The sequence below is a fragment of the Oratosquilla oratoria genome, chromosome 9 (assembly GCF_046742065.1).
Source record: "Oratosquilla oratoria isolate Oo_2021 chromosome 9, ASM4674206v1, whole genome shotgun sequence".
In the NCBI taxonomy this organism is placed as follows: domain Eukaryota; kingdom Metazoa; phylum Arthropoda; class Malacostraca; order Stomatopoda; family Squillidae; genus Oratosquilla; species Oratosquilla oratoria.
In genome coordinates this window covers 59173611-59185672 of record NC_134785.1, presented here as the reverse complement: position 1 = coordinate 59185672, position 12062 = coordinate 59173611, and the positions used below count along the sequence as shown (strand labels likewise).

General features: G+C 38.5%; 1 protein-coding gene across 1 annotated transcript in view; it reads right to left on the bottom strand.

Moving 5' to 3' along the window:
* Positions 1–10977, bottom strand: part of LOC143027945 (uncharacterized) — a 29552-nt gene extending 18575 nt beyond the window's left edge. Inside the window, exons 1-6 of the mRNA XM_076189589.1 lie at positions 10801–10977; positions 9165–9272; positions 8627–8706; positions 7136–7236; positions 1490–1625; positions 690–900 (exon numbers count right to left, since the gene is read on the bottom strand). Of these exons, the coding sequence (XP_076045704.1) occupies positions 690–900; positions 1490–1625; positions 7136–7236; positions 8627–8706; positions 9165–9272; positions 10801–10839 (675 nt within the window). The 5' untranslated portion in view covers positions 10840–10977. The remainder of the gene's footprint in view (positions 1–689; positions 901–1489; positions 1626–7135; positions 7237–8626; positions 8707–9164; positions 9273–10800) is intronic.
* Between the last annotated feature and the right edge of the window lie 1085 nt (positions 10978–12062).

Below are 12062 nucleotides of genomic sequence, written 5' to 3'. Positions count from 1 at the left end.
TTAACACCCCTACCATTGCAGCACCTCATGAATAAAGGGTCATCCCTGACCCCACCCCATAACAGATTATTAATCCTTTTAATATGGCTACTGTTAAACTATCTTATTATGTTCCATGGTACCTTTGGGAATGAACAGTTAAAGCACACAATCTAAAGGTCCTATGTCAAAATGAGTGCAGATGAATATCAAGCTATCTATATAACAAGGGCTTCTTCCCCTTTATAAGGAGATAGTCAAGTCAAAGGTAAGCTCCCACTACCATCACACCTTTGTTACCTTCATATCAAGAGTGATGGATGGGAATGGAAATTGTGGGAGTGGCATTTGACATGGTTACCTTCCTTATAAGGAGAAAAAGCTTCTCTTCTATGTGATGACACCTACGTAGGCATCAGGAGGCACGAGTAGGTATATGAGAATGCCGGTGTCGGCATCTTAATTATACTTATTTTGTAGTTATAGCTGAGTGACCCCCAAATTCTGTGAACTGGCTTGACCACGTTTTCTGTGTTTATTATTACTCAGTGAAAGAAAATGGATAATATAGCAGTGACTTTATATTTTATAATACGAGTATTGTGGTGCATTAATCATCATACCTCAGGCATCCAATGACGTGAGCGAGAATTTGACTTGTATTAAAAATGTTAAAAACAAATAAAATAAAAGTAACCAAATGTACTAACACTATTACAGGTTCCGCATCTTAACCCGAAGAAAGCAGTGCATTTGGACAGCTTACTACTAATTCTTGCTTCACTGCAGTGTAAAGGTGTGGGTTCATATCCTGAGCAGTGTAAATACCATCTGCGCCCCATGAAAGACTCTGAGGGGTCAGATGAGGCTTCCTTTAAACCTCCTTTCTCTCTGGTTGCATTAGGTTTAGCTTTGAAAACTCTGAAAGAAAAACAGAATATATGTAGCACCCTGTTCAGGGTACTGAATAAATTTTATATAGTCAATATTTTTTAATATAGCTCTTTTCCTGTTTACTACAGTCATATGCTGCTTTCATCCAGGAGGTGCCAAGATAAGAGGGAGGGAGGAGGGTGGACGGGAGTGGAATATATAGGAAATGGAACGGGTGGGAGTGGTTTCTATGCCTTTTTCTTTTTGGGTACCCCCCGTGTAGGGGGAAAAAGCCTTTGGTATATGTATGTATGTATGTATATGCTGCTTTCACTTTTCATTTTTTTTTCTGCTAGGCTTTCCTCAATCATTCTTTTCATATGCCTAAAACACTTGAGCATTCTTTGATCTACCCTTGCCATCAGTAAAGATAATCACATCAAAAGCTGATAAAGTGAGATTTAGGGTCTGATCCACTGGCTAAGTACCAAAAAAAAAGTAAAGGTGTTGACGAGATTTAAAGACAACAGGCAAAGAGATGATTTTTTTCAAACACGTCTCACAAGATCAACCGTATGCTCCTAATGCTGATCTATGTGCTATATACAAATGTATCACAGTGAGGAAAATCACCTACCTTTCAAAATGGGTAAAACCCATATACCTACAAATAACACCAGCTGCAAAACGAAGCTGAACAGGGGAAATGGACTTCTCTACAAAGTCACCGGAATCGGAGTTCCTACGAATGCGAGGCAAACCCTTCACAAGTCCTGTTGGCACAATAAGAATTAAATTAAATAAAACTTATACAACAGAAGAGCTATAATGCCAATATAATTTCCATGATAAGCTTACCATTTACAACTCTGTTAATATTGTATAATCTACTCTTGGGGCAGTGGGAAGGTTTTGCCCTTGTGACGTAGAGTAAAAGGTTACATTTTATACTCACACTGCATCAGCCAGTCAAGCAACATCACATTACTTTTATAACCTATTTTCTCTTTAATCTATCTACTCTTGGGGCTGTGGGGAGGTTTTGCCCTTCTGATGTAGAGTAAGAGGTCACATTTTATCCTCAAGCTGCCTCAGCCAGTCAACCAGCATCCCATTATGTTTATAACCCCTTTTTCTCTTTAATCTATCTACTCTTGGGGCTGTGGGAAGGTTTTGCCCTTGTGATGTACAGTAAGAGGTTACATTTTATCCTCACGCTGCCTCAGCCAGTCAAGCAACATCATATTATTTTTACATACCATTTTCTCTTTAATCTAGCTAAACAAACCAATTTCCCAGGGGTGACAAGAGCAACTCCCCCTTCTCGGTTGCCCGACCCACTTATGGACACTTATGACTGTGCATTTTTTTTTTTTATTCATTCATGTATTTATCTATTTATTCATTTATTTATCTATTTATTCATTTATTTATCTATTTATTCATTTATCTATCTAACCTAATTATCTATTTATTTATGAATCATTTATCTAATCTATTTATCAATTTATTTATTGGTGGAAGGTGAGTTGTGAATGGAGGATAGATGGAGAAAGAGGAAAAAGGACAGAAGTTGGGAGGGGCTTAGAGTAAACTGCTTAAATGAGAAGGAAAAGAAGGAGTATAAGATGAAGGTCTGAGGAATGGGAGAGAGTGAAGGATAGAGTAGAACTAGGAGTGGAGGAGGAATGGGGATGGTTCAAAGATGGCCTGTGGAACAAGGACGATGGGAGGACATAGAAAGAAGGGTAGTGAGTGGTGGGATGATGAAGCAAAGAAGGTTATAGAAGAGAAGAAGCAAGCCTTCATAGATTGGTTACAAATAGGATGAGAGAACCATGTGAAAGGTACAAAGAAAAGAGAAAAGAAGTAAAGCATATGATAAAGGAGGCAAAGAGAAGAGCAGATGTGAAACGGGGTAAGAGTATGACAGAACATTTTGAAAGTAATAAAAATATGTTTTGGAAGGAAATTAAGAGTGGGGGAGGAGGTGAATCAAGTAGAAAAGAATAGTGTGGTTTGAATGTGGTGAAATGGTACAGGTGTACAGTTGGCACCCTGGAACGGGGTCGAAGGTCACCATCTAGGAGGGCAAATGGGCATTGGCTGGTGTGTGGTACCATTGCATATGTGAATGTGTATGGGTGAAGGAACAAGTGATCGAGACAGAGTATAAGAAAAATGTAGATAGTATTTAGCTAGCGTAGGATTAGGTAGCAATACCTAATGAAATATCTACTATGCATTTACTAGCAATTCATCAACAGAAGTCCGGTGAACCTTTAGACAAGTTTTTGAGAGAACCATGTAAGTTAGGTAAAAATTGTAACCTAAAAGCGGTTAGTGCAGAACAGTTCATGGAAGAGTTAATCAGTGATGCCTTTATTAATGGTCTAACCTCACCTTTGATTCACCAACATCTCTTAGAAAATAAAACTTTAGATTTACAGGTGGCTTATGATCAGGCATATTCTTTAGACTTAGCTCAGTGCAATTCCAGCTCTTACAGTCCCATAACTCCTCAGTTTGTGCACACCACTGCTGTGGTGACCCCTGATCATGCACAGACACCATGGGATGATGCTGTGAAGAATAAGCCTATGTCTGAGGATTGTGTGACAACTGCTGAAGATCAGGTATTGGCAGCCACTCTATCTGTGAAGAGTAGATGTTTCTGTGGAGGACTATGTCATAGGCATACTATTTGCCCAGCTCGAAATTCTACCAGTAATAAGTGTGGTAAGAGAGCCATTTCACTCATGTGTGTATCCAAGGTGCCAGTACCTACAGGTAAGAACCCTACAGCTACTATGTTTGACTCCTCCCAGCTATCGGTCCTTGCCACTATCTCTGGCACCACTTTCCCTGAGAGCCTCCAACTAGAGGCCAACTGAACAGCAATCAATGGGCAAAAGTTAACGACACTTGTTGATTCCTGCAGTAATGACAGTTACATAGATGAGGAAGTTGCACGGGAATTGAAACTTCTAATACATTGAACCAATAAGATGTCACTCTAGCTCAGATATTGTTGCACACTAACTCTCATGGTTATGTTGAAGTTGATTTAACGGTACATCTTATCAGACAAACTTACTCATCCATTCATCTTCCACTAACGAGGGATTTGTGCTGTGACGTACTACTTGGCCAGGACTTTCAAAAACAGCATCAGTGTGTAGCCATTGAATGTGGTGGACCAAAACCTACATTCAAATTACCTGGTACTAACTCATATTGTTCTCTGGTAGCGGCCGCTGTACATGAGCCTTCCCTTTTCCAACATTTGTCACCTAACTGTAAGCCCATTGTCACTAAGTCGAGATGTTACGGTAAAGATGACAAGGAATTCATTGAGATGGAAATGAACAGTCTGCTTGCTGAGGATATTATTGAAAATAGCTTACCCCCATGTGAGAGCCCAAGTTGTAGTAGTGAAGGATCTAATGAATTGACATAAGAAGAAGATGCGTGTTGATTACTCACAAACTGAATCTATACACACAACTAGATGCTTATCCACCGCCAAGAATCAACAGTATAGTGAATGAACCCTCAACATACTACGTGTTCTCAACTTTTGACTTGAAAAGCGCATATCACCAAATTCCGCTGAAAGAATCAGACAAGAAATACACGACTTTTGAGGCCAATGGATGCCTATATCAGTTTTGTAGGGTTCCTTTCCGAGTGGCAAATGGAGTAACAGTCTTTCAACAAACCATGGATAAGCTTGTTAAAGAATTCCATATCTTAACAATATCACTATCACTGGCTGTACTCAAGAACAACATGATCATGTGTACAACATTTTCTTAAAGTCATCAATAATAGAAACTTCACACTCAATACTTCTGAGACTATTAAGTCTGTGTGCTCCATTAATATCCTTGGTTACTGTGTAGGAAATGGGGTTATAAAGCCTGGTCCTGGGACTTCGTCCACTACAGGAACTCCCACTCCCTACGAGTCGGGGATCTTTGAAGAGAGCCATGAGTATGTTTGCTTACTATGCCAAATGGATACAAGATTTTTCAACCAAGGTTCGACCACTAGCAAATGCAAAGAAATTTCCTTTAGATGAAGAAGCTTTACAGGCTTTCAATTAGCTCAAGTTAGAACTTGAAAGAACAAAGTTATACTCGGTGGATGAAAACTTGCCTTTCGAAGTCGAATGTGATGCTTCTGAAGTAGCTATCTCAGCTGTACTTAACCAGGGTGGGAGACCAGTGGCTTTCACGTCTAGGACTCTACAAGGAAGTGAAATGCGTTAACACATTGTAGAAAAGGAGGCCATGGCCATAACTGAAGCTGTCTATAAATGGGGTCACTTCCTTGCCAGACAACATTTTGATCTAATTACTGACCAGCATTCTGTAGCCTTCATGTTCAACAACCAGAAACACACCAAGATCAAGAATATGAAGATCCAGGAATGGTGGATGGATCTCGCTGCCTTCAGTTATACAGTACATTATTGCCCTGGTAAAGAGAATGTGGTTCCTGATGCTTTCTCTCAACCCTTCTGTTGTTTTACTGTCTTTGTATCATCTACTCTTGCTAAACTACATGAGGGTCTATGTCACTCCGGAGTGACTCGCCTGTTGCACTTCGTGAGATCTAAGAACCTTCCCTTTTCTACTGAGGATGTCAGGAAGGTTTGTGCTTCCTGCAAGGTTTGTGCAGAGATAAAGCTGACATTCTAAAGACCTCAAGAAGGAAAACTTAAGGTAACTCAACCAATGGAGAGACTAAACATCGACTTCAAAGGACCTCTTCCAACTGCCTCACGTAATCCCTATATACTTACTACGGTAGATAAATATTTCCATTTTCCTTTTGCATGTCCCAATATGAATACGACAACTGTAATCAAATGGCAGGAACAAATATTTAGTCTATGTGGGATGCCTAAATATATTCATTCTGATCTAGGAACATCATTCATGTCTAAGGATCTCAAAACCTACCTCACACAAAAAGGGGTTGCTACAAGTTGAACTACTCCATATCACTCAATTGGCAATGGACAAGTGGAACAGCTCAATGGTATTACATGGAAGGCAATCCAATTGGCCCTCAAGTCACAGAATCTTCCCAATCAGCATTGGGAATGAGCACTTACTGATGTACTGCACTCTTTTAGATCCCTTCTGTCTACTTCTAATGTCACACCACATGAACATTTCTTTGGTTTTCCACATCTCTCTTCTTCTGGAAGCTCTCTACCCACATGGCTCATGACACCAGGTCCAGTATTATTGAGAAGATTCGTTAGAACAAACAAAAACAAAACTCTGGTTGATGAAGTCAAACTACTGGACGTTAATCCAACTTATGCTAATATTAGACATCAGGATGGACGGGAGTCAACAGTTTCTGTTCATGACTTGGCTCCTTATCCCAAGAACCAGATTAACTACTCCCCCCTGCTGGAAATCAGGAATAATCCTCTTCTACATTGTCACCAGAACCTGTACCTACAGCAACACTCCTAGAAGTTCCAGAGAACACCGAATTTCGCCAAGAGGCTGCCATAGAGGTAAGTGCAACAACACCTCTGGCATGGAGGTCAACCTATGTGTTAAAGTCTCCGGACAAATATGGATGGGATGTACTGTGTCTTGCTGCATTGCTTCTAACCCAAGACAGTGGGCAGGATACAGGAATGACCAGTCATCCACAAGGAGCAAAGATGAGAGGGAGGAAAGGGTGGTGGAAGGGAGTGGAATGGGTGGCAGTGGGTGTGTGCCTTTTTACTTGGCTACCTCCTGCCTTTTTCTTTTTGGCTACCTCCCTTGTAAGGGTGAAAAAGCCTTTGGTATATGTATGCATGTACCTCCTTTATATAAGGGAAAAGCCCTAGATATATAGATAATTTTTTTTACCACCTTCTACTATTTTTCATTTTTGTTGTCTCCCCTTTACCACACCTTGGACTCCAGCTCTTCTTTTCATTGTGTTCCTGTGGTGGAGGAGGACAAGAATGCCATCATGTTTTCATGTGTTGTAAGAGGCAAATAAGAAGGCAGAGCAAAGGACCTGTTATTTACTATTCTGCATTTTCCTTTTCACTGATTACCTAAATCCCTTCAAACTCAGACAACATAAATATGCAAAACGTTCCTTCCTCTACATTACTTCTGCAAAACTACTCTCCTTACATCACCGAGCTACTTTCACAAAGATATAAATATGCAAAACGTTCCTTCCTCTACATTACTTCTGCAAAACTACTCTCCTTACATCACCGAGCTACTTTTACAAAGATATAATAAAGTACCTATTCGAAAACCAGCCTGATTCACCTCTTCTTCCTTGTCCAACTCCATTACCATATGGTCAGATGTATCTTCCTGGAGTTCCTCATCTCTATCCAAGGGCCTGCAATAAAGCAAGTAGGACTCTAAAATATCTAAATATCAGTTCCAAATACTTTTCCCAACTTCTTGTCACTCTCAAAACCTGTTATTACTCTCAATACTCTGTTTTGTAAAGTCTACAGAAAATCTATGTTTGTTTTGTCTATTGTTTGGAACCACATTGTGAAAGCAAAGTCGAGGGAGGTTTTTATATGTGTGAAGACTGTAATTAGAATCGCTTTCTGGTGTCCAAAGCAAGTGCCCGTAATGGATTTTTGATGGTTTATTTACTTATTCATTTTCACTATCAGATCTTCAATTTGTTAGGTGAAAGTTACAAAAACACATACACATTCAGATCACAATCAAACACTCCAAGAACAACCCTTATATTTCATTCTCATCCTGACTATTTCAGACATCAACCCTTCCAAGAAATTCTTCCCAAGACAAACAATAACCACGTTGACATGAATGTATGCACGCTATTACTCAACACTGAAACAGTACATAAAATATACCTATCAACACCCTCAAATTGCCGCAGATGCAGTCACCACTCAGAAGACACAGAACTCTAGAAAACAGCATATTTCTTCCTCGAGCAACTTTTGAGCCAATATGGTGGCCATCAGGTCTCCTGCATGAAAGACCTGGACAACAGCTTGAATGATTGTTTTACATTATTTAGAAACATGACTGGTGCCAGCCCTGATCCCAGTGAGACACAACTTGTTGCATCTTTTGTAAAGATAACATACACATCACAAATTCAATCACAAGTTGAACAGTTTTATCGTGAAGACAAAATTCTGTTGCATACAAATATGCTTTTTTGATTATGTTAATTATATATATAAAAAAAAAATTGTATACAACAGATTTTTGTGGTCCTAGAATGAGATGGATGGATGGGGTGAAGGGGGCTTTGGGGAAGAGGGGAATGTCTGTTGAGGAAGGATGGGAAAGGACAAGACAGGGGTGAATGGAGAATGGTTGTATATGGATGATGTTGTGATGCATGAGGTGAAATAGGTGGGGGGATGGGGGCTGAGGTAGTATGTGTGAGCAAAATTTGACGCAGCCCGAAGGGATTTCTCCACGTCTTCTCCTTTTCTGCATGGGGGGACAGAGAGGGGGGTTGCCGATTTAATGAAGTGGCCTTGCTGTGGATGTGCTATGTCTTGCGACACTAACTCTGACCCAGGGCAGTGGACAAGGTACAGGGATGACCTGTCATCCAGGAGGTGCTAAGATAAGAGGGAGGGTGGAGGGGGGTGGAGTGTATTTAGGGATGGAATGGGTGGGAATGGATTTATGCCTTTTTCTTTTTGGCTACCTCCCTTGTAAGGGGGAAAAAGCCTTGGTATATGTATGTATGTATAAATATGTATAATAAATTTACTCCTTACCATGCAGTAACATTTTCACTGGTTCTAAATCCAAAGTAACCACCTTCTTTCCCAATGTCTTTTGCCAACGACTTATCATTCTGTAACCAATAAAAAAATTAAATAAAACAATAAGAAAAGTCTAAAAAAAAAAGTGTATGAAAGACGATATATCTACAACATATTTCTGATAACTCTTCTAGATATAGAATAATGCCAACTTCTACAAATATAGTTATAACTCAACCAATACTAACCTCCTTATAACTAGTGTCCAGTGTTTGAATTAGGGGGTGTTACTTGAATTTTGTTTATATTCCCATTTTCATTCATAAACTCCCATACCAAATCATGTAAGCATATTACATGACAGTGTCACACAGTTTTGCTTACCAAAATTTTGTCAAAATTATGTATTTCTTTACATCCTTCATGCTTGTAGATTTTTCAGTTTGTTCTCATGATCTCATGACTCCCTTTTATCACAAACTTAGATATATCTTCTGTACAGTGTACTGATTTCTTGTAACACATGAGTATATGCAAACTACTTACATACCTGCATATGCTCTGATGGGTAGCAAAGTGGGTCCCCAGACTGGAGGTCCCGTACGACACCACCACCATATTGTGAGAGGGAAAACCGATAACTTTCAACCTGTAGAAACTGGGAGTAAAAATAGTAAAATCTATGATAAATATAAACATGAGGCTATGCAACAATCAATGCAGGCCAATGCACCAATTACTTAATTGTAGTATTGAATACAAGTAGGGAGTTATGTTCATGGGGTCTAAACAACAAGATATATGAGGAAAGATTAATGAGACTGGAACCTCCCATTTTAGAAAAGCAAAAAGAGACATGATAATGATATCTAAACTGGAAATATGTTCAAAGTAGGCTGAAAAGAATTATTGGCACAACAAAAAGGATCAACAAGAGGTCAGAATAAAAAAAATTGATAGTGAAAGCAGTGAAGGGCTGTCCGGCCTGACAACCAAACGTGTTCGAGTCAAATTCTAAATTATATTTTTGTGCATGAAATAAATTGTAAAGAAATCCAAAATCTTCTCAGTTCACCTATAAAAGAAACAATTCTCCAAGTCTCATGACCTTGATTTAACTATAAATAAAGAATATGCATTGATATATTGCAATACATTTATTTATTTGACTGTCAATTTTCTTTTTGGGTAGGGCGATTTTTTATGTATGAATCTTTGTCATTTTTTCGTCAATTTTTTGCTGGGTGTCTAATATATAGCTTTGTAATATACACACATTATATAACAATTATGAAAAACTTTGGTCCTACAGAGCAATTTGGTGGAGTAGGACCAGATAAAATATAAGAACAATAAAAAAAATAATAAATCTGAGACCTTAAGTGTAGTACCCCACAGTGCTAACCACTGCATCAGCAAGCCATGTCTGTGTTCTTGGATTGGTCTCAGCATTTTGTTTTGTGTATAATTATATATATAAATGAATAAATCAGTTTGACACCGTAAGTGTAGTATCCCACAGTGCTAACCACTGCATCAGCAATTCTGTGTTCTATGATTGGGCTCAGTGTTTTGCTTTGAGTGACCCTTAGTTTGGGATATTGTGTGTACGAGATAGGTGTTACTAATACCAATCTTACAAGTCCAGCATTGACTTAATTAAGTTCATGTACTTTTTGTATCTTTGCTTGTAGTTGTTAGTTATTGCCTTGTCCTAATTCTCTCACGAGGGGATACAATGAGCATATTCAACTTGTATCAAGTGCCTGTACACTTCCATGATGATGATACTGTATAATAACGAATTGCCCTAAATATAATCTCCACAAAATACATCAGTCATCACTGTCAAAATCTGAATACTTGTGACCAGTCATATCCCTACAATATCTGGTAAAGTTCAGCTTTTGGTTCACCCTAGTTACATTTTTTTTAACAAGTTATGGTTATTCACCGGAAAGATTCACTGTTACTTTGGTATACACCGAAGCATGGCAGTCCGAGAGCAGATTTTTTATTACAGTGCAGCTTATGCCTCGGTTACAAATAATTACGAGGTTTAAAATGAACATACATTGCACATAATGCAATAATGCCCTAAGTTAACTGTATAGTTCATTCATAAAGTACCACGAAGGCATCCACAATGTTTAATGTCTTTACTATACGTATTTTCTTTCACTCACCGATGATAACAGGAATAAAAAATGAGACAAGGACTGCATAGTCTTAGAATCGTCCACCCCGACACTGTTTTTCAACTGTACGGTTGTTTACAAACTGCGTTTAAGCAAATTGTAACAAAAATATCATAAAGGTGTCCTCATGTTAGCCTCAAATCCAATGTTAACATGTTTTCGCCAATATTTAAAAATTTTACGCATTATGCAGAAAACAAGAAGCAATATTTCAATTACCCATGTACACGTGGTACGCATGCGCTGTGGCGAATGTATCTTGTTGTTGTATACACGAAAATAGGAACACTCATTAACTCCCGGTTCTTACTTACTATACAATTAATCATACCTAATATCAAATTTATATGCACATAGTTTAAGTATTAGTAATTATTAATGGCAAAATGTATAAATATAACAAATGCTGTTGGCGAAGACTCGTCAACGTTACACGATGACTGACAGAGCGGCACACTACTAGAAAACAAAACAATAACTAAAATTAATATTAAGCGTAATATACGTTCCCTGGTACATGTAAAGACAACTTTCTATCTCTTAAGGCGTAACAATGTTGATGCTGTGTTTACACACAAAAAAAAAAATAAAGAAAGTTGTTTCCGAGGACCTGGGAGTTATCTTAACCAAAGACATGTCCCCAGACAAATATGTCGTATAAACAAAATAATCTGAGAAACCTACAATTTGTTAAGATCAATAAAAGTGGCTTTTAATTATTTGGATGAAGAAATTGTAAAGAAAATACTGGTCACACTGATAAGACCAAGACTGGAGTACTCAGCGACACTATCGACACCCAGTGAGGAAAATAGAAAGAATCCAAAGAGCAACGGCAAAGATGGCACCAACACTTCCAAAACTGATATAAGAGCAAAGATTGTCTAAACTGGAATTACCAACCCTGAACAAAGAAAAGAAAGAACTGATCTGTTGGCCATGTATAGAATAATGAAAGGCATGGAAGTCCTTGATAGAGAAGACTTATTAAATTGGGACAGAAGAAAAACAAGGGGACATGAAAAGAAACTCAAAAAGGACGGTTGTAGAAGAAATTTGAAGAAAAAAAATCCACACTATAGTGGATGTCTGAAACAAATTGGACGAAACAATAGTGTGAGCAAACACCATACGTGAATTTAAGAGCAAACTAGATATTGCGAGATACAAAGACTGGATACCACGAGCATAGCTCCCCTTCCCATACAATACAACTAGGTAAACACACGCAGGCACATAAACTAGTGGCA